The sequence below is a fragment of the Terrapene carolina genome, unplaced genomic scaffold, assembly GCF_002925995.2.
Source record: "Terrapene carolina triunguis isolate 2854851 unplaced genomic scaffold, T_m_triunguis-2.0 Scaffold183, whole genome shotgun sequence".
In the NCBI taxonomy this organism is placed as follows: Eukaryota; Metazoa; Chordata; order Testudines; family Emydidae; genus Terrapene; species Terrapene triunguis.
Window position 1 is genome coordinate 841,495 of NW_020664534.1, and position 22,924 is coordinate 864,418.

Genomic DNA, 22,924 nt, shown 5'->3' on the forward strand with positions numbered 1-22,924 from the left:
TGTGCCGTAGGTTGCCGACCCCTGCAATAGTGAATGTCGTTTGAGCAATATATAATTTCTTACTTTCAAATGTACTACAGTTGTCTCTGCTAAATGCTCAATTTAAGTCCTGGAGATAATTTTTGCACTTGGACACACAAGCATAACTTTGCTTAAGTCAGAGTTATGTGCATGGATCTCAGAGTAAAATTCAGTGCTTCATGAGAACCTGCAGGAAACGGCTTTTGAAATGAAGTATATATGTCTGACAGGTGCGATTTTAGAGTTCAGCTAATCGATACAGTAAATATTTGTGCCTGTATTTCACACAACTGTTCTTAAACAAGTTTGTGAAAACTTGCTTTTCTAAAGGAGAAGAACAAATTCATCATTTTTAATATCAAATCTATTTTTAAGCTGGCCCACTTTAGCTTTCAGAAATTCATTTTCTTTAAATGGCTCCATTGTCAGTAGGTCACAAATTTGGGAAGCTGTCTGTATGCTGCTGGCAATTTCCTTTTCATTGCTCTCAATTCCAAAGCTTGCTGACCTTTAGTGGTGGTTGTACCTGTCTCTTACTGTACAGTGCATCAGCGTTAATACTCTGTTCCAGCCCATTTACTCAGTACTGTTCTTCCATGACTAATCGTGTGTTAACTATGATGTTTCAGAACTTCCTGATGGTTTTGACAGGGGATCAAGACTTGAATATTTAGTGAAATTAAAAGCATCTATTGGGAACCTGTCATTCTGGGGTATGGGATTATATTTATGGCCAAATTCTTAACTAGCATAACCTCTTCAAAATACCTATTACAGAACTATAGGAAAAGAGACAAACTCAGTCACAACCAGGAGATTACTTATGACCTATTTTAGTGCCACTGGTCACATGACTGTGCCAGTGGGCAGGGGAGACAGATCTGAGAAGGAACTGTTATCTGGGAGGAGAACTGGGTCTAGTTGGGCAAAGAGTGGGACAAAGAGCTGAGGGAGGGAGCCACTGAAATTGGACAAGGAGCCTGGGAGTGAGGTTGGAACTGGGAGCCAGTGGAGAAGGGAATGACTGGAGGCCAGGGTAAGAGAAAAGGAAAAATTGGATGAGGAGATGGGAAGTGGGGAACTGGGACTGGTTGGACAAAGAGACTGAGGACAAGGAGCTGGCGGTAGGGGAAAGTGGAAATGATGGGACAAGGAGACTGGGACAATGTGGGGTTTGGAGGGATGAGAACAGGACTTGCTGGGTAAGAGGACTGGGTTTGGGATGAGTAAGCATGAGGTGTGGAAAATTGGGCTGGCTAGGTAAAGAAAATGGGTCTGGGACCAGGAACGAAGGGTATGAAAGAGACAGGAGTGAGACAAGGATGGATTGGAGGGGATAGGGCAGAAGAGTCTGTTCCCATTAGGGTACAGTCCTCTCCAAAGCCTGGAATGGAACCCCCAGTTCCTGAGTCTCACTATTCCTCTGCTGTCTGCAAATATCTGTGAAGCCTACTGGTAGAGTGTCTTATCTCCCTCTAGTGCTGCTCCACACAGTGGATGGCAACCTACTATTGCTATCAGTTACTCTTTTAGCTCCAGTGGCAGAGGTCTGTGTACTGGATCTAAAGTTTCGTTCAAGCCTGCTTATAGTCCATGTGGGTGTAAATATGATGCCACAGGATGGTATTTTGGGGTTGGTTTGTTATGTTTTATTTTTTCTTTCATTTTGCTTTTTAAAAAACCTAGGAAATTGCACATATAAAACCTACTTTAAAAGAACATAATTAAGGTTGCAAAGTCAAACACTCAAAAGTTAGGAAATGTCAGAATTAAGGTTGCCTATGCAACCTTAATTTGCCCCCATACTTGTTCATGTGCATTATAATATAGTCATTAATTAAATGATCACATATATTTTTCCACTGGATCCCTGTCTTGGTGTTTTTCCTGACATTTCCTAACTTTTTAGTTCTGGACTTTTCAAGCTTAATAAGATTCTTTTAACATACAGTAGAACCTCAAAATCATCATCATCAGCAATACACTACCAATAGAGAACCTCAGAGAGGTTGTTTGTAACTCTGAAATGTTTGTAAGTGAACAAAACGTTATGGTTGTTCTTTCAAAAGTTTGCAACTGAACATTGATTTAATATAGCTTTGAAACTTTACTATGCAGAAGAAGAATGCTGCTTTCCCTTTTTATTAGTAGTTTACGTTTAACACAGTACTGTACTGTATTTGCTTTTTTTTTTTTTTTTTTGTCTCTGCTACTGCCTGATTGAGAACTTCTGGTTCCAAATGAGGTGTGTGGTTCACTGGTCCGTTCGTAATGGTGTTGTTTGTTACTCTGAGGTTCTACTGTACTTTTTTAATCTGTAGTTGTTTGTATACAACTTTCTAAAAATACCAAAACTCAGTTTAATGCCCTAAATTCTAGGCTACTTCAGGAATTTATTTATTTTAAGTGCTGGAAAGCAGGCTGAACTTGAGTCTTGTCAAATTTAAGGCACATTGATCTTTCTAATGGCTGATTAGGGTAATCTCACTCCTTTAACCCTTAAGTCTCCCCTTTCTAATAAAATTGCAGTAGGAGAGGGTGAAGAGTTCTGCTTCAGTTGGGATGCAATCCATAAATAAATGTTCTGTTTCCTTTCTGAATGTAGAAGGCTATACAGTAGTGTCCAACCCTTGTTGGCCTTCCTAAGAATCTTTGAAACCGAGAAGGGATACAAGCCCTTTCAATATTGATATCACTAATGGATATCTATCTTGGACTGTGTAATTAGTGGTGTATAAGTTGAAATACTTCCTAAATGTGTCTTTTAGGTAAAAGTTAAGGATTTTTTTTAAGTATGGGTAAACAGAGGCACTCAGGGTTATGTGATTTGTGCAGAGTTTCTAAGCTCAGTGACAGTGTCAGGAATAAAGCCCAGAAGTCCTGACTCACCTAGTCTTGCTTTATCCATTAGACAACACTATAAATGCATATCCTGACATAAATATAACGTTGTATATGTAAGTGTACATAACATTAGGTTCTATGATAAAATAGCAAATGATTGCGTACATGTAGTAGTAGTTTATTCTGCAGGTTTAATATGCCCTAGGAGTTAATTCTGAGGAAGTTCTGTGGCCTGTGTTATACAGGAGGTCAGACTAGATGATCACAATGGTTCTTTCTGGTCTTTGAATCTATGAATATCACTCTGATAGCACTCCAGCGATATGTACGCACCATTACGTAATATGTACTATGATAAAATAGCAAATCATTGTATATATGTTTAGTAATAGTTTATTTTGCATGTTTATTATCAATCTCACAACACTCCAGGGATGCTTAGATGACTGCAGTTGTGCAGAAACATTCAAAGTACAGAGGCCAAAATTTTCAGAAGTGATTATTGATTTTGAATATCTCAATTTTGATTCCCCAACTGGAAACACCTTCATGGGGGTTGTTTTTCTAGAAACTGCTGAGCATGTATGCTCTGAAAATTGGCCTCCACCCCAAGTTGCGCACCCAAAATCACTATGAACATTTGGACAAATTCAGAATATTAGTTGACTGTGTTAGGGAAGTACATGAAAAATTAGGTCATTGGATGCCACAATATTTATTGCTTCATAAAATCTGTTCTGTGTAATGGAAATTCTAGTGCTACATGAGGTTTATAATGGAAAAAGCTTTTGTTAAATATTCCTGAGATGGATGTTAATGTGGGAATGCTGTGTTACAAGTGGAAGGGAATTTTAGTGTTGTGTCAAGCAATTCTTTCCTGCTTTCGGGAGCAATTTGGAATTAGGCTTTATATAATGCTAAGCCCATTAGTTCTCTTTAAGGAAAGGTTACCATTAATATTATTTTATAGTTAGGCTAGGTGGTGTTAGGCTTTTTGCCAATTTTTAGCTCCTTTGGACAGTTTGGTTTTGCATAGGATTCCATTGAACCTCTCCTGCATTGTTTTATATCATTTTTATATCATTACTGAAGCCAAATCTACTGGCTTCAAGCTGTCTGTCCGCTCCTTAGAATCTGGTACCTTAGTGTTGAACCTCTAGCCATTTGTGTTCTGAAACTAGTGAACCTAATGCAAAGAAATGGTATACATACTGCCAAATTATTTGCCTTTGTGAACCATAATCCTTATTCTTTCCTTTAATTGGACATCTCTGCCACCTACATCATCAAAGAGTTCTCAAGTGTGTGTTCATGCATACTGGACTAGAAACAAATGGAGATGAAAGCATAAGATTATCATCAGACTTTTAGATTTTAAGATCTTTGTGGCAAAGGACCATGTCTTTGTATATGTGTGTGTACAGAGTCAATCCAATTGGGACCTATGGATACTACTGTAACATAAAATATTAAACAGTACATTGTATTGCTGTAGTGTCCAAAGGACCCAATCAGGATTAAATTTTCCACCTTCAGAGCCTCTTCCCAACGAAGGTGATCTGGACAAATATGACCACTATCTCCCCCCCCCCCCCTTCAGTAAATGATATGCAATTCTATACAGCTTTCTTATAATTCATATAATTGAAACATAGTAATGTGAATACATCTTTGTTCTGTATAGAGTCAGCAAATGTTTGAAGCTCTGTTTCCTAACTATAGATCATGTATTATTTGCACTGCATTTAGTACCTCATGGGACTCTGATTGAACTGCTAATGATCACTTTTGCTTTGATGACATTAAGAACTATGTTTGTTTTCTGACCCTCTTGGGTTACATGAACCTCACATTGCCTGAGACGTCATTTTGGATGGTCTGTGACTCTGTGTCAATTAATATAAACAAAACAAAAGATTTGTTGATTGGGGCTGAGGGCCTGTATTTCATCTTCGTGTCTCATTATATTGAGGTTAACTCCTTGCACCTATGTGTTTAACTTCTAATTAGGAACTTGGGATTTCTCTTTGACACCAGTTTACTTGCCACCCATATTGGTGTATTAACAAGGTCATGTTACTACCAGTGGTTTAAACTCTCTAAAATCTGGAGATCTTGGATTTGGTCAGCAGCGAAAATCTAGGTCCGTGTGACTGGACTAATGTAATGGTTTTTGGGTCAGACTTCTTTTTTCGTCCATCTTCTGTTTAGGTACTATTCAAAATACAGAGATGTGTTTAAATTTATTTTCCATACCTTGTAAATGTCATGATCAGTGTCCTGTGTGGACATGTATATGGTGTATATAAACTTGGCTCCTAGCTGGCAATTGCAACTACAGTCTCTGCACTAGTGACTCATGGCACTTTTAAAGCTTATCTGCAAATGTTCCCCACCCCGCTATATATTTTAGAAATGGTATATTACTGTGTGCTGGTTTAAAGCGTTAAATATATGCCTTATATAGCATCTTGCTTCATGTGAAGAGGCCTCACAAATCAGTAAATAATTGTATGAATTACAAATGGTTAACCTATATTCAGATACAGGGTCAAAATCTAATTACTTTATTCAAGACATTCTGAGGCACTCAGATACCTCAGTGATGGGTGCTGTTATAAATATATATCAATAAATAATTGTGTAGGTAAGGTGAGTACCATTTGGCCTTTATTGTTATTAACAGCTCTTTATCTTGTGGATATGTGCTTAATATAATAATGGAAGATACACTTACAGTATTACAAATTACTTTGAAAGTAATCCTTGTAATATAGTGATTATAGAAATGTCTCATAAATCATTATGCTTATCTGTACAGAAGTAGGGTGTCATTTTTAGTGTAATTGGACAATTATATGTACTTAATATTTATGCAGTACAGACGCTTTTAATGTATACATTTGGTTATAGTTCAAAACACTGAATTCTAAACATTTTACTACCTGCTGTAAAAAGTGTTATCAAAATGATAATCTAGGATTATGCAGCAGTCATTAGCTGCAGTTTCCAATGTTTTAATATAAGAGCTGTATAGTGTTTAGAGCACAGCAGGGAGCAGGAAAGATAGGGTCTACTTCTTGCTCTGCTCTAATTCCCAGTGGCATGTTGGACAAATCATTCAACTTCCCTGTACCTCAGTCTAACCATTTTTGACATTTGGCCAATCCCGCTTGGCATTTCTAGTGCTTTAATTGAGAGGAATTGAGCGGCTGCAGCTCTCTTGCTAGTGTAAATGACAAGTAACTTTCTGGATGTCAGTAGAGTTATGGGGCAAGTGAGAAGAAAATCAGTCACAAGTAGCTTTAATACCATGTCTCAGAATAATCCCATGCTATTAGTCACATGTAGACATTTCTACAATTGTATTATCTAAGACTGGCATCCTCCTTGTTTAGCTTTTGTATAGTCACAGGACAAAGAAAAAAACCCCAAAACAAAATGTACAGTGACCTAAATCAATCTCTTGAGCAGTGTTGTGATTCCTGAGCTATCTGGGAATCAAACACTGGTTCCAGCAGGTGATAAACTACTTGGAAAATATCTGGTTGTCCAACTCCTCACCTATAAAAACATATTTAATTACCTCACTTGCTTAAGGGAGTCTGTATCAACAAAATGTCAGTTAAACACTATGGATGAGATTTTGAAAATCCCACCAGGAAAGCAACAGTGACTGAAAAATAATCTAACGTCAACTACTTTTGCATTACAGGAATACAAGCGCAAGTTAGCCAGAGTATCCCAGGTGCGAAAAGAACTCAGGTCACGCATCCAGAACCTTCCTGATCTGTCTCGACTTCCCAATGTCACAGGCAGTCATGTGCACCTACCATTTGCTGGAGACATCTACAGTGATGATTGATTATAAGAACCTCTATTTCTATAGCCTCTGCTCTTCTGTGGAGTGAGGGGTAGGTCAGACTGATTGATAGTCCTGTAGTATTATTTTTGTACATTGTTGGAGAGTGGCGGTAAAAAAAAAAATAGCTCAAAATAATTTATAAGAATTGTTTAAAATATTGGTTTGTTTACAGTTTTATTGGCAAGTGAACATATAGGTACATTTATAAAAGGTGGCATCTGTATATTATTACGTTAAAGAATGGGTAATTATCTTAAAATATTCTTATCTTTTGTACAGATTTTGATCAGGTGCCCTGTATGAAACTGATAAGTTTTCACTTTATTTTTTTTATGCACCCTCTACTCAGTGTAGTTCACTATATAATCAAAGTATACATTTAAGTTGCCACATTTCAATGGCTAGTGAGGCAATGGAACATTATGGAAATCACAATCTTATGTTTATAAGAAGACTACTGCAATTTATTTTTATGTGGAGAGTGATGTTACTGGTTATTTATTAAGTTAATTTACTCATCCCCAAATAAAACTACAGCTTTATTTTAAAGTAAATGTTGTTAACCAGCTTTGAAAGTGGAAAATATAAATCATGTTAAATTGAACACCTCAAGTGACTCAAAATTGTGCATAATTTTAATATTTAAAAGTAAACATTAAAAATACTGAGTAAAAACTACACATATTAATTAGTACAATAGAAATGCTTTTTTTCCTGACAACTTGCTTTGTAAATTGAAGGACCACTTCTTTGTACAATAACCCCTTTCTGCCACATCTGTCTCCATTAACAAACCTGATCCCAGAAATGGGAAGTCATTCCACAGCTTTAACTATAGTATGCAGTGGTTACTCAGGACCATACCTATTTTTGTATGGCCATTATTAAAATTTGAAAGTACTCAAGTACCATTTTACTTATACAGCATGATGATACTACAAGTAGAATTTTGTTGTCTGTGGAAACTTAGGGTCAAAGCATCCTCTCCTATGGAGAAACGTGTCTAAAGAGGCAAATGAGCGCCACAGGTCTCCTGTCTCTAAGCCTCCCAGTAAACATCTTCTAGATCTTGGTCTCCTTTTCTTACAAGGAGGGGACTTTCTCCCAGAAAATCTAGGCCACTGTGTGTATTAAACTGTAGAAAAATGTTGCTGGATGTGCGTTTAAAAACAAACTCTATCACCGTATAAATGTGGTATTTGTATATGAGTAACTAAACTTATGAAAATAAAGTTGTTTACCCCTTGCCTTTTAAAAACACTAAGAGGCAGATGTTTAAGGGTATTTAGGAACCTCAAGATGCAGCCTAGTGGAATTTTCAAAAGTGCCTTACTCGCCATTAATAGGAGTTAAGCACCTAGGTGCTTTTGAAAATCCCACTAGGCTCCTAGCTGCATCCATAGGCCCCTAAATACCCTTGAACATCTGACCCCAAGTGTTTGAGTTTGTTTTACCGTGTGAGACTTTATTAAGTGTTCTAGCGAGAGATTTGCCTAGAGAAGCTCTTTCATTGTAAACATTCATAGCAATATTAACAAATATCCACCTTTACTCATACTTGTCATGTAAACTAAAACTTTTTACGTCAGTGTAAGCATAAATAAAGTTTACAGCCAATTAACACTGTACCCCACCCCCCCCATCCCATATTACATACTTAAAAACAGCAGTTTTTAAAATAGAATAGACTGAGATGACTCAGTATAGTCCTGGAGTCAAATCCTGGCCCTACTGAAGTCAGTGAAAGTTTTGCCATTTACTTCAGTAGGTCCAGGCCCTGGAATACTTGTTAACTATCAGCAGGATATAACAGCCTTTTTTTTAAAAAAATATTCATATTTGGACACAAGCACATACAGTCAGATTTTCCTCTTCTGCAAAAAGTACCACAAATGGGCTGTAGTTAGATGGAAAAATCTATGGAGTGAAATTTCAGGGTTTCTGCACAGCATCATTACTTCAGAATAGGGTTTGGTGGCCCACAGAGGGGTCTCAGAGAGTTTGGACCTTCACCCATGGATTTCTCTGTACATCTGAAGGTAACAGAGAAATTGGGTATTTACAAAGAGGGCCAGACTCTACATGATATTTCCTGGGACTCTTCCTATCCTCCCTAACAATATACCATCTAGACTGCTGCTGGCGTGGCCTCTCAACCCACACCTGGTCCCAAAACACTCCAAGTCCCTCTCAGGTTTACATGCATGAAGGAGGAACCTCCAGGAATTAAATCTGACAGGATCAACATTCATTTTTGCACACTTTACCCTGTAATTTGCAAGGAGATGATATTATGTAGAGTTGTTTTCATTGGGAGTTTCCCACCCAAAAACCTGATTAAGGGGTGGGAAGATGCTTGATGGTCTGAGCTCACCAGCCTTCAACAGATTTATAGCCATTTGAATGGGCTTTCTACTCATTTTATCATTCCACAGTGAAAACCAGAGTGGGAAGGATATGGACAATAATTAGAAGAAAGGAAATTAGCTATGTTTTCTTAAGCAGAGTCGGGTATGTAAAAAATATCCATAGTCATCTTTTCAAAAGTTGAAGACTATTTGAAAACTTAGACCTAGATTAAGACTTTCATGGTTTAAATGTGTTCTAATCCATTAAAAATGTAGCTGTATAAATGTATATGTACACACACATTATTGCTGCAAAGAAGAACTCTCCTTTTGTAAAGCATAGTACAAAATTTCTCATAAATTAAAACCAAAAATCAGATCAGTTATTTCATGAATCATAAATGCACAGAACAAATCAGTAGTCTCAATCCGTTCCAAAGCAGGTGAACAGCTGCCGCCATTGAAGTCACTAGGTGTAGAGGTCTACTGATGTAGAGTTCATTGTAAGATCAGAGCCTGGATTTTTAAAATATTTTGTTGTAAAAAGTTTAAACATTCATTCCTTCTCCACCTGCCTTATTCAGAAAAAGGGCAGAAATCAATGTGTAAAAGTCAAGGAAAATCAGCATTCAGCTCCTCAAGGACAGAAAGAAAGGTAGACACTGACTTCACTCTTATTCTCTTCTTAAGTTTTAGTAATACTGTTGTGTATCTATAGATGTATATTTAGAAGTGGTTAAAGACAAGATTTAGGAAAAATATATTGAAAAAAATCAAACTTTTCCTTGAGATGAACATTAATTTTGATATAATTTTAAGTGGAAAGTTTGAGAACTATACTTTTCTTTGGATAAAATTTGCTGTATCTCACTGTTAATGTTTTTACCTCACGGAACTTTTAATTCTGCAGTGTGCTTTGTTTGTTTGGGGTTTTTTAACAGCCACTCAAATTTAGTTTGAAAACAAACAATTTCGGGGAGATAAAATGCTCCTTGTTTGTCACTAAAAGTATCTCATGGTAGTGGATGAATGGTGCTCCAACTGTCTGATTTCTATGGTAGTGACAGCACAATATCAATGAATTTGATATTTTAATACTGTAACACCATTCCCAGATTCACTGGAGGAGACATACTATTCAGTAAGACACAACAGCAACCCCATAGGGTTGGCAGGTATCCTTAAGTTCTCAGGTACCAAAATGTAGCATATATACCTGTACACAGGATTGTTCCCAGGTAGATAAAATGAGGTGTAGTCGCCTAATCTGGATAAAGTTGTATTTTGGTAATGTGACACAACTGCACTGAAATCCAAATCACCTGCCCAAAGGTGGATACTAGATGCAAATTTTTTTTAGCTCAACAAATGTTACACCTTGAAGCGTTTTCTAATAATAAAAAATTAGATCCTTCAGGTGAGAGATACACATTTATTTACTCAGTTATATTATATAGTTCAGGAGTTTTTAGTGAAAAAGCATGGACATAATCCCGCAGCCCGTAATCATATGAATAATACCTACTTGCAGGTAATTCTGCTGCTGTCAGCGGGATTACTCTAATGAAGTAACGACTTTGAAGATAAAGCCATATAGTTGTAAAACTTTATAAAAAATCTCTAAAAATGCCTATTCTCCATATTTTTGTGATCTTACAAACAAATTTAAGATTCTTGGTTACAAAAGAATTGTAACTGTTGAAAAAGATAAATTGCCTCCTCTGTAGAAAGTTAATTTATAGATTTCAGTAACATTAGCTTCTCTGTTTTACATTCAGCTTCAACCTTTCATATATTAAACCAGTCAACCTTCCATGATTCCCCCTCCCACCCAACACAATGAAAGCTACATGCTTTAAAATCTAGAAGTCAGTGGCAAAACACCCATGAATTTCAGTGTCTGCAAATGTGTCCTCTAGTGATCACCAAAATTCACCCTTCCATAGAGGGCCATCAAAAAGCCTATGCACTACCTGGAGAACTTAAATGAATATAACTTGTGCATAGGCTGTTTTCTGGCCCTCTGCCTGGGGGTAAAATTAAACTTGTAGTACATATGGTAATAGAAAGTTATAGAGTTATTGTTGAAAGATTAGTGAATCAGCTGCAATGGCACTATTTTTGATGGGCTGGTTTTCTATTAATACAAACACTTGGGATTAATTCTTGCTTACTTTTCTCATGCCGATATTCCCACTATTTGTGTGAATAAAGCAGTTAGGATCTGGCTGTCAGCAACACATTCTAGAATCAACTTAAAAATCTTAATGCGAATATTGATTATCTTTTTTTAAAATGGATGACCATTCTGTCTTTGAACCTGTCTCACTGTGTCAAATTATCTTAATAGGTCAACTTCTCCATCTTACTATTTAGAAATCGAATTCTGATTTAATCTTTACTACATTAAAAAGTATCCTAGTAAGCATGATCCTTTTTTGTGGGAATTTGCAAAAATGCAATAACAGCACTTTGTAACTTGTTTGCAACAGAAATTTACTCATTTGTTGAAAGCTGACAAGAAAGACGTTTGAAATGTAAAAATGTGTTTCATTATTGTGCACTGCTCACTGAATGTGTAATTCTTGTGTAATTTGTCCTCTAAATAACACCTCAATGTATAATGTTTTCATATTTAAAAGAATAAAATGTTGTAAAAACATCGTAAATCAACATTTAATGCTTATATGCCCAACCTATGTTCTCTGAAATGTATAGCCTCCATATATTGTTCTGAGTAACCCAAAACCATGCCACCATTTTGACTGCGGCTAGTTTATAATAATTTTAATGATTACAGTACTCTCTCAGTTGCGTGAAATGGCACTTTTAAATGAGAGTGGAATTTGTTCTAAAGGAAAAATATATAGTTTTGTGGTGAGTGTCTCTAAAAACTGTTTAAAACTTAAGAAATTATCAATTGAAGCGACAGGAGACTCCATTATAAAAAGAAAAATCCATGACAATGATTATACTTAGTGTCTTCTATTTTGAAAGATTTAACAGTTTGAGAGATTCCCCATACTTAAAATGGGGAATAATTGCTGAAACTGGGAATATCTCAAAATGGAAGAAAGTTTAAGCATGATTGCTGTATCAAACTGATTACTGTTACCATTTTGTTTTCTTAAATGCAGTGTTGTCATAGCCAGGACTAACTTCTATTGATTTAAGATACAAGCTATCAAGCTTAGGATGAGCTTTTCTTTAGGTCTGAGAAATGTACAAGGTGGAACAGATTGTTTAGCACATGTAGTTAACACATATTTCAAAGGACCATTCAAGGTGAAGTGGCCCATTACCACCTCTCCAATCATAGGAGGATGGGAGGGGGAGAAAAAATAGGTGGGAGGGGGTTAGTGGGTTACAAATTGTTGTAATAAACCATAAATCCAGTGTCCATATTCAGTCAATGATTTTTAGTGTCTAGGAAAGTTGAGTTTAAACTCCCAGGCTTGTCTTTTGAAGGTGTTGTGCAGGCTTCCTTTGAGGATGAGGATTGAGAGTTCAGATATAGAGTGATCACTCTGTGAAAAGTGTTCACACACAGGTGATAGGGTGTTTTTGTCTTGTATAATTTTTCTGTGTGAGTTCATTTGGAGCATACTGATTGTCTCATTTCACCCACAAAGTTGTTATTGGGGCATTTAGTGCACGGGAAGAGGTACACCATATATTGTGATAGGCACGTGTAGGACCCATCGATCTTGAAAGGTGTGTTGTGGGGATTATTGATCATTGTAGCAGTTGAGATGTGTGCAGGTTTTGCATCTGTTGTTCTGGAAGGATCGGGTGGTTTTCAGTTGGTGTATCCTGGTCTGGGTGAAGCTACTTCTGATGATGAGCTTGGAAAGGTTGGGAGGGTTATTTGAAGGCCAACAGAGGGGGTTCAGGAAAGATTTCTTTAGGATGAGGTCCTCATCAAGTATGGGTTGTAATTGTCACAGGGGGGAGTTATTTCTGTGTTGAAGCAGGTTCTCTTGAGGTATTTGAGTGGCTCATTTCATGACATGATCTCCTTCTCCAGTGGAGTGTCCTTGTTTGGTGTAGGCAGTTTTAAGTGTGTTAAGGTGTATAGCCCAGACTTTCTCCTCAGAGCATATTCTGTGGTATCAGAGTGTCTGGCTGTAGATAAATTTCTTGGTGTGTTTGGGGTGGTTGCTGGATCTGTGAAGGTAGGTGTGATGAACTATGGGTTTCTTGTATATAGTTGTCTGTAAGGTTCCATGGTTGAAGCTGATTGTGGTATTCAGGAAGTTGATGCTAATGTGGGAGTGTTCTAGAGAGAGTTTAAAGAATGGGGAGTGGTTGTTGAAACTATGGTGGAAATCTATGATGAAGTTTAGGTCATCTGTCCAGAGAAAATATCATTGATGTATCTCAGGTATTTCATTGGTTTCATGGTGTATTTGTCCAGAAATGCTTCCTTAATGTGGCCCATGAAGAGGTTGGCGTATTTGGGAGTCATCCTAGTACTCATGTCCATTCCCATAGTTTGGACAAAGTGTTTGTGTTGAATGTAAAATTGTTATGGGTGATAAATAGGATATAAAGGGATTTAACATTAGATACAAAGATGATACGTGCCTACAAATAGGATAAATCATATTGGATAGATTGTGACTTTTCCATTGATACCTTACATGACATACTTTGTATAAAATGTGTTGCAACTGTCTAACAGTGGCAATAATATGTTTCAATGATCCAGCGTCACAGCATCCAAAAGTGGCACACACCTTACTGTAAAAAATTTTTAAAAAAAATTCATAAAGATTTTACAACACAGACCCTTTTAAAATACTGCTTTAAAATATACATTTTTCTTCCCAACAAAACTAAAGAATTAGTAAAGGCATCAGAGGACAAGCCATAAAGTGACCCATGTAAATAAATACAGAGCTCTACAGAGAGGAAAAACAGCACAATGCATTGTCAAAGCATAGTTACCAGAAAAATTGTTAAAAATTGACCCTTCATATATTTTAGTTACATCTAAAGTGAAGGAAGGGCTTTCTAAATCACTTTTATTATGTATTTCAGCCACATTACCCATTTCCAGAAGATTCATATGAATATTACATACTTATCAGCCCTTATGAGATTAAAACTAAGATTTGCAACAAGCTCTGCCCTCCCTGAAATGTTTTTTTTAAATATACCAACTTGTATTTGTTGGAAAGTGGTCTTTAATTAGATTTTTAAAAAGCCAGATGCACTTCAAGGGACAAGTGGAATCATTTTATTTGTTGCTTTAGTGGTGCCAAAACAAGAATGAGGACTGGAACAGAAAGGAAGCAACTTTATATAACTTACAGAAAGACAAATTTTTTGGTTTTAAAGCTATTTGTATGTAAAAACAATAATTAATATTCTTTCCAAATGTAAAACTGGAGCCATCAACTTCAGAAATTGCAGAATAAGACTTACTTCCGCTGAATAGCGGTAAGCAGGAATGTTTCAGAATTACTTTGTCAGTTCATTAAGATGAGCGCACAGATTTCCTTTGGAAATCAGGTTTATGTGCAGATCTGCAGAGTCACAGAGAAAGTCCTGAGTAAAACTCACAAGCAAACCCACACCATTCACAGCACAGATCTGGAAAGAATTAGAGATAAGCAGATCCTCTGCAAGTTCTACTGTGGTACAGGATCCTATTTTAAAAATCATTACACTGATTGCTACAGCGCAAGCCAATCTGGTCCAAGAACAGATTTTGGCTTTTAATTCCAGAGCCATTAAAGATTGTGAAACAAGTACAGGCTTCCAAGACTTGGCTTATTACCTTATTATTCCAGCAATATCCTCTGGTAGGGAATCTATATAAAAGTACAGAGACTGTTTCCAAACAATGTATTTAAATCTCCCCTACATGCTGAAGGCCTTACCACAGCCAGAAATTAAACCAGTATTAACAAAAATTGTTTCTAAGTTTATAAAACAATTAATAAAGCAGCCACTAATTTAGTTCATTTATTGGCCCAATTTTAGCCACTTCTACTGTAACCATTATCATGACTATTGTAATTATTCAGTATTTCAAAGTGAAGACAAGAAGTTTTTCAGGTCCATCTTCTTCTGGCTCTTTTGTTTTTCTTCAAGATTAAGCAACCATTTTAGCTGAGTAAAATGAAATTTAGTGTTTTTGGGAGTCTTGGGGAAAGAACTGGATGGTGACTGTCCAGACATGCATGTTCTGAAAAGCAAAACAAAACAAAAATCAGATAAATCTCTTATTAAAAAGTGAGGCTGGAGGAATAATGTAATTTTATGGTCTGATTTTGAAAATGGTTGTGTACATAAAATTCAGGTGCACAATTACTTAACTGCAAACATAACTTATGCATTGTGTGTGAAAGTGAGCTGTGAGAAGCACAACTACCCAAATATGTTTGAAAGTACTGAGTTTGTGCACACAATTACATGCTTAGAAAATAAAACCCTAAATGGTATCTCACACTAAGGCTGAAGTTTATTTTTTTTAAAACACCCAGAAGTGATACTTTTTACCCCTAGTCACTCTTTTTATTAGACCCTTTGGACTTCTGCAATTTAAAAAAACAACAACTGATCTTCCATTTCAGATCCCTGATAATAGATAAAATATTTATTATCAGAGAGATTACTAAATGACTTGTCTGAACTCCCTTTCCTGACTTCTAGTACTGTGCCCTATTCACTGTTGCCTCTTTAGGTAAAATGGAAATAGGCACCTGGAAGTTGATGCTGGACTCTTGCTTGTAGATCCAGATTTACTGTGGTTTAAGGGTGTCATTTTGTTTGCAGTTATCGGAGTCTTTGGGTCTGGTTTACTCTTCGGAGTACCAGAACGGCTTGTTGCTGTTGCCAGAAAATCTCTGCTTTTACCATGATGTCTTGTTGTTTTGTTGCATGTGTTGCAAGTAACCAGCTATGAAGAGAGGAAAGGAAATGTTTGCTCTTCTGTCAGTCTTTCCCCATTTTAAATGTAGAAGGCATTGGTGACTAACACTTTTAGACTGATCCAAACTGCTCTTCAAAATTACAGAGTGAATCAAGCTGCTTAAATACTTACTTGTGTGAAGCAGAGAGACATAAAAAGCAACATCAAATCTACCTCTAGCTTTCTCCTTTAAACCACTTAAGCCATCAAATCCCCCAGGGTCTGACTAGAAATGACTCCAATCCCCTGGAAACTAATTTCAGGGGACTTTTAATACTGAATTGCAAACACATGGAGTGAAACACGAAAAACAATGTCACAACAAAAAGACTAGATAACATTAAAAGTGGCTCTGACTGTACAATACTCTGAATGTACCTCAGTAGGATTCATGTTTCACCACAAACATACAAGAAACCGGAAAATGATCAAAATGTATTTTAAAATTAATTTTTTAAATTTACACCTCTATTTAAATATACAACACTTTTTTGCAAAAAACGAGGAGTCCTTGTGGCACCGATGAAGTGGGTTATAGCCCACGAAAGCTTATGCCCAAATAAATTTGTTAGTCTCTAAGGTGCTACAAGGACTCCTCGTTGTTTTTGCTGATACAGACTAACACGGCTACCCCTCCGGAACACTTTTTTGGTGCGTCTTCAGAGAAAATGATATTAAAAATCCAAAATCTTCAAAAATAAAAAAATGCACTACTGATAAAAAGAAACAAGGTAACCCATTGGTATGGAGAGAAGGAGAACCACACAGGAAGAGTGGGACTAGAGGGTATCTACTAAAGTTCCGTGGGGTCAAAAGGGGAAGCAGCTGAGTGGGCAAAACCATATATTAATAGAGAGATTGTCTGAGACACTGCTCCCATCACATAACATCTCTTACAAGTACACCAACTGCTTTCACAGAAAATAATAGGAAAGCTTTTAAATTTATTTTAGCTCTTTTTAATGAATTCAGCTAGAAACAAGGAGAATCAAAACAATGTGATCTGCCAGCTCTCCACAGAAGACCACCAGTGGTCCACAACCCAAAGTTTGGGAACCAATGACTTAGGCAAAAATCTTGTTAACAGCTGATCTTCCATTAACTGATGAAACATATCTGCAAAATAATGTACAGATGATACCTCTAGGAGTTTTAGAACACTGCAAAATAGAATAAGGTAATTTTATGCAAATTGCAAAGTTAGCAGAATGCTTAAACCAAGATATAAAATATCGCTAATGGCTAAGAAAGGTCTTGTAAACATAGCCTGTCAGCTTGTTGGTTTAAGTCTCAGTCAACCTTGCTCCTAATGTGTCATTTTCTACAGTAGGAGCTTATATGGCTCTACAATGGTAATTTTGGGAGCTGTCAGTTCCTGATAGTATTTTAAGTATACAATACCAGAAACATTTCAAGCACAATCCAAGTAGCAAATTGCAACCAAATAACAGTAAGTATGTAAGTCAATCTTGATCTTAACTTGGACAGATCTTAATGAGATTGTCAGTCTGTCTGAAACAGAGCAGATGGTATTATTACTATGTTTAAATCCCAATTCAAGGACATTGCATGGAGATTAGAATGAACCACAAACTATAAACTCACATTTATATGGATGCCTGCTACATTCTGAGAATCTGTCCAGCTAACAAACAAATGTATATTTTTGTTTAAAAACCTGTTACAGCTCTGCAGCAGGTCACAGTGTACATCAATATTTGGTTTTTTTTTTGGGGGGGGGAGTACACATAGCAGTACATACACACCTTGCCAACTACTCCTGAGTATCATTACTTAAGTTTGTTTGGGCAAGACCACCCACATTATTGGAACAGGAAGAGACACACTGAATATCAGCTGTCTAAAATGACAGTTCCTCAAATCTATCCTAAATGTTTGTAATATCACACCAGTGAATAATAAAAGCAAAATTTCCAAGTTCACAGTGATCCGTGAGCCCTTCAAATGGAAACTAAAATTTTGAGGGGAGGGAATTTGCTTCATTTTGTTAGTTTTGTACTGTGTCTATCTGAAGTGCCTATAGCTTTGACATATAAGTGATACTAGTTAATGATTATGATACTTCCTCAACCCAATCTTGTTGTTGGTGCTTCAGATTTCTATTGTTGCAAATTCTGGCACAGGAAATTATAATCAGTAGTTTCCTCATTTCTTAGAAAGCTGTCCAATCTGACCGCAGGACATGCTCTAAAGACTCAATGTTGTGCCCAGTGGATGGTCGTCTTCATTTATTAAGACATCTGTCTATATAATTGTTTTAATAGATTTGTATGTCTCTATAGCACTACATTAAAGGTATATATAGTTATTCTCTGCATGACAGCTTCAGAACTTGAACACTTCTCCATTTTAATCGTTCTGGAATATAATGAAGATCATGCAGTAATGTGAAACATGTTAGCATTGCTTACTATATTTTGTGTTAACAAGTGTCTTCCCTTGCCCCTTAATGACTATTTTCCATTATTTTAATTAAGTTACTTTGGATTTACACATTGGTGTAAATGAGAGCAAAAATCGAGCCCAGAAAGCATTCTGAGACCTCCCCTAATGCACACTGGTTTGCAGCACTGGGTAAAGTGCCTTTTATTGGTGATAAAGCACTGTGCTCTGGGGTAGAAATGTATATTTTAACCCAGTAGACAGGGGAAGCCAGTTATTCATTTTTCCTTCTTACTGGATCGTTTCCACTTTCTACTCAGCAAACAAGAACTCATTGATTGGCTATTCATTACTGAATATTAAACACTGGTCAGGGAAGTCTCACACAAAATGGCCACCCAACTCAAGATTGTTTGAGCTTCCTCTTGGAGACATCAGAAGCTGCTCAGGCAGTTCACACTCAATTTGAAAAACGCTGACAAAGAAACAAAACAAACCAACAAAATTGTCTCATTGTCTGACATGTGAGACTACATGTCACTATGGATATCCTCGCCCTCAAAATATAAGCAACTGGGACAGTATTAATATGTTACTAAGCACTTTCTGTGTGTGTATGAACTTTTGATCTCTTCCAGAAATAATTTACTCTCATTTAGGTACACAGCTTCACAACAGACTTCTAAACGGGAGACTGGTGACAAGTGTTTCCTCCAGGCATAGCTGTCCTTGAAATCTTCAGGCCTCCATGAGTATGTCTACACAGCATTTTGCAGCCCACGTGAGTGAGCATCCCAGCCCGGGTTGACAGACTTGGTCTAGCAGAGCTTTCACTAGTACTCAAAAAACAGCTGTCTAGACAGAGATTTGAAGTGTGACTCAGAGTATGAAACACCCCGCACTCCCTGGGTTTCAGCGCCTGAGCCACAGCTTCAAAGCCCTGTCTATACAGCTATTTTCAGAGCACTAGCACAAGCCCCACTACCTAAGTCTATCAACCTGGGCTGAGAGGCTCGCTCCCATGGGCTCCAAAACACTGGGCAGACATATCTCAAATGGATAAAGAAGAAAACAAGAAGTCAGGCAATAAGAGTTAATGTTCCAACGGCAACCTTAACTGGGATTATGTTACACGTGCTGTATGCTTTATCATAGACATTTTATGACAAACAGTAACATTCAGCTTATACACTTACACTAATTTGGCTGTGATGGACTTTTTTTTAACTGCTGGAATCTTAACTTTTAACAGCTTTTCAGCTTAGGTTTTCCCCCTTTTCTTAAAAAAAGAGGAAATCAACCTCTACTTAATGATGTTAGGATTTACCTGGCCCCAATTAGGCTCTGCAGGTCATAACATTCTTGAGTGAAGAGGGTGGAAAAAGACAAGCATCTTTGCTGCTGCTAGTTTAGCTGGAGACACTTCTGCAAAACCGCACAAATGGACTAGCAGTACACTTTACACCAGGAACATTCTCAACAAAAAGTGATCTTCACAAGTGGTTTGTTTTTTAGTTTAAATTTTAGAATATGCAGATTGTGGCTTCTATACATTTTTGCAGCCATGTGTTCGAGGTTTGGGGATTTTTCCACCTGCCGTTTTCTCATCTCCTTGTTGTTAGAGTCAGTTTTTTTGTTTTAAAAGTGTGTGTGTGTGTATATAGATAGATATATAGATATAGATATAGATATATATAGAAGTTACCCCAACAGGAAAGTTACATAGAGAAAGTTGTTATGTTCTGATGAAATAATCTTATGGATTGCAAGCTCAATTTCTAAACAGAAAAGCTTCCTATCTTCTTTTATTCCCTCTCTCGAGGGAAATAAATGCTCCAGGGAATGAACAAACCCAGTTATCGTGTTAATTGGAATAGCAATCTTACCAGAACACTTCTTGAGTCCTTGTACTTTTTCAAAAGCTTTGTCTGTTTCAAATTGAGTTTATGGTTCTTTGCCTCCCGATTAAGAAGTTTCTGTATCCGTGGAGTCAGTTTCATCTTGGGTTTGAGACGTACTCTGTGGTTATCAGGAACCAGAAACTGGAAACAGTAGGGGCATATCCTTTCTCTGTTGGTTTTGTTATCTACAGACGAATAAAGGTAACACAGTGAAACCCTAAATGAACGTCTCTCTGTATGTTTTAGAGGTGAACATATAGTACAGCTATTAAACCACTAATTTACAGCATACTGTAAATTGCGCATTGATAAGGGCATGGCAACCTTTTTTCTAGCATTTTAAAAATATTATTCAGGTACAAGTACTTTGTTCAAACTGTTCTGTTAGAAGTGTTCCTATGTCAGCACGAAATACATGATTAATTTGATTTTGCATTTCATACTTAGCAAAAACTCAAGAGGAAGCCAAATGCTAAAATGTTAAAAAATAATCCTATAGTATTGTGTGTACAGTTACACATAATAAGGCACTGTCCAATGGGTAATTGTACCAGAAAAATACATTCCATCTTTCTTCAAAATCTTATATTCTGAGAACCACATTCCTGCAAGAAACTCCATGAGGCACACTCCTGTTCAACATAAAACCCTACTGAAGTCAAAGGTGGCCTGCCCTTGCTAAGCTTCTTCCAAGACTGAAATTTAGTTAAAAATATAATAGTGTTAGAATCAAAACAGGCTGATGAAAGGCCAAATTCAGGCTTGATGTGAATGGATACAATATGGAGAGATGGTCCCACATCTGCCTCACTGCATCCCATTCCGGATAACATGAAATCAGACATAAGTGGTAGCCACAGAAGATTCTACCAAAGGGAAAATATTTCCTAATTCCCTCTGATAAAGAATTTCCCTCTGTTACCCTGTTTTTGAGGGTGGAGGAGAAGAAGTGATCATGTTCTAAAAGTCACCTCGTGTTCTGAGCAGTTCAAAAGCTGTGAATTGAGCTTGCCTGTCTGGCTCCGATTTAAAGAACCAAAACCACTGAATTGTTTAAACTTGCCTTTTTTGGAATGAAGCGTCCACCTGGGGGAGGAAAAAGAACAGGGTTACTGACCAAGTGACAAGTCACTGCACACCAGTCACTGAAACTCGGGCAGCAGGAGGCACTGGTTTGAGACTGAGCCACCCCATGTATGGGCTCCTACCCTGGGTACAGGCTGTCCCCTACAAGGAAGTGTTGTGGAGAGAAGGTGGAAAGCCACGAGGGGGGCAACAGGACAGACGGACAGCTGGCTGCGGGGGTGGACAGATGTCAGCCTGGTGCAGGGCAGTCACAGCAGCTCGGCCCAAACGTGCGGGGCTCACCCAGCCACCGCACAGCCCGGGCCCCTGGAGGCGTCAAGAAACCGGGGCCACGTGGTGGTTGAACACGAGGGTGCGGGGCCTTGACTCATTACGTCACAAATCAGAATGCCGTAGGTCTTCTCCCCCCCCGCGGAAAGGGGGACCGCGCGCCAGGCTCTTACATCAGGAATCGGGCCTGAGCCGGGCACGTGCCCATCAGCGCCCGAGCCGCCCCTTCCAGGAACCGCCGGCGCCTCGACATCCCCGCGAGAGCGAGAGGCGCGCGCGCACCCCGCCGCGACCGGTCCAGCGCCGCCGACTTTCCTTCCGGTGTGAAAGCGCGGCGCAGGGTCCAGGCGGAAACAGCAGCCGCGGCACAAACGTTCCGGCCTCCCCCGCGGGACGGCGGGAGGGAGAAAGAGCCCGTCGGGCGGGGTCGCTGCCGGGCCTGGCCCCTCCCCCCGCCTCGCGCGCTCAGCCCCGAGGCGTCCTCAAAAAAATCCCTTCCTGTGCGAGGCGCAGGCGGGGCAGGGGTTCCTGGGCGCGTAACGCTGGGCGGGAGCGCGGCCGCGCTGCCCTGGCTGGCGGGGAGCCGGGACTCGGTGCCGCGCGCTGGGTGTGTCGCTCCAGGGCCCCCCGGCCGGCCGCCCCCCATGGACTCGCCTGGGCAGGGACCCCCCCCCCCCGTGCTGCGCAGGCGCGGTCTGTTCCTGGGGCCTGCAGCGGCATCCGCGCGCCAGGGGCCCCTTGAGCAGCTCCCGGGGCCGGTTTACACTGCGGAGTTTTGGCTTTTCTAGCAGGGTTGTGGCGGCCCCCAGCAAGCCGTGAATCCTCACAGGCGGGGGTGGCCGGCCCCGTGCCCAGTGATCTGCTCTGCCCTGCAGTTGGTCACTGTGGCACTGATCATGGGGTTTAATTAGCTAATGCCCAGAAGTCAATCTGCTGAAACGCTGAGCAGGCGCTCGCCACCGCACGGGAAAGGCCTGTCAGATACATGTGCGGGTGCAGAATTAATTACCAAGAATCCCAGCTGCAGTGATGCTGATGAAATAGCCACCTGCCCAAAAATGGAACTAGTTAACTTAGCAATATTGCAATGAGAGGCCAAAATGTGGTGTTTTACGGGAGCCTTACCACAGTGCCTTGCTGCATCCCTGTGTCACATGTTCTCCTTGTCATTTCCAGAAAGGAGACAGCTTTTGGCAAGGAAATGTGAGAATGAAGCAAACACATTTTAAAAATCATTGAATGTTTTTAACAATAAACAATCATC

The 22,924-nt window shown here is 38.7% G+C and overlaps 2 protein-coding genes across 4 annotated transcripts in view; one reads left to right on the forward strand and one right to left on the reverse strand.

The window, feature by feature from the left end:
- The window catches only part of RPRD1A (regulation of nuclear pre-mRNA domain containing 1A), a 66,747-nt gene extending 55,049 nt beyond the window's left edge, over positions 1-11,698 (forward strand). For both annotated transcript variants that reach the window (XM_024213361.2, XM_024213360.1), the window contains one exon: positions 6,581-11,698. In XM_024213361.2, coding sequence (XP_024069129.1) covers positions 6,581-6,730 — 150 coding nt within the window. In that variant the 3' untranslated portion in view covers positions 6,731-11,698. The remainder of the gene's footprint in view (positions 1-6,580) is intronic.
- Positions 11,699-14,304: 2,606 nt separating this feature from the next.
- CUNH18orf21 (chromosome unknown C18orf21 homolog) lies at positions 14,305-21,943 on the reverse strand. 2 transcript variants are annotated; one of them, XM_024213358.2, is made up of 5 exons: positions 21,834-21,943; positions 21,368-21,390; positions 20,290-20,489; positions 15,792-15,988; positions 14,305-15,274 (listed from the first exon to the last, which is right to left on the reverse strand). In XM_024213358.2, exons 1-5 carry the CDS (start codon positions 21,911-21,913, stop codon positions 15,118-15,120), a joined length of 657 nt encoding a protein of 218 aa, XP_024069126.1. In that variant the 5' UTR covers positions 21,914-21,943; the 3' UTR covers positions 14,305-15,117. The 2 variants fall into 2 exon arrangements, with proteins under 2 accessions (XP_024069126.1, XP_024069127.1); XM_024213359.3 differs by lacking the exon at positions 21,834-21,943 and adding an exon at positions 21,513-21,531.
- Between the last annotated feature and the right edge of the window lie 981 nt (positions 21,944-22,924).

Bases quoted from the DNA above. Each gene is read 5' to 3' on its own strand.
- CUNH18orf21 (XM_024213358.2), bottom strand. From the start codon at position 21,913: ATGTCGAGGCGCCGGCGGTTCCTGGAAGGGGCGGCTCGGGCGCTGATG. The intron at 21,391-21,833 runs GTAAGAGCCTGG...TTCCTCCCCCAG, and splicing joins GCTCAGGCCCGATTCCTGAT to GTGGACGCTTCATTCCAAAA. The intron at 20,490-21,367 runs GCAAGTTTAAAC...ATTCGTCTGTAG, and splicing joins GACGCTTCATTCCAAAAAAG to ATAACAAAACCAACAGAGAA.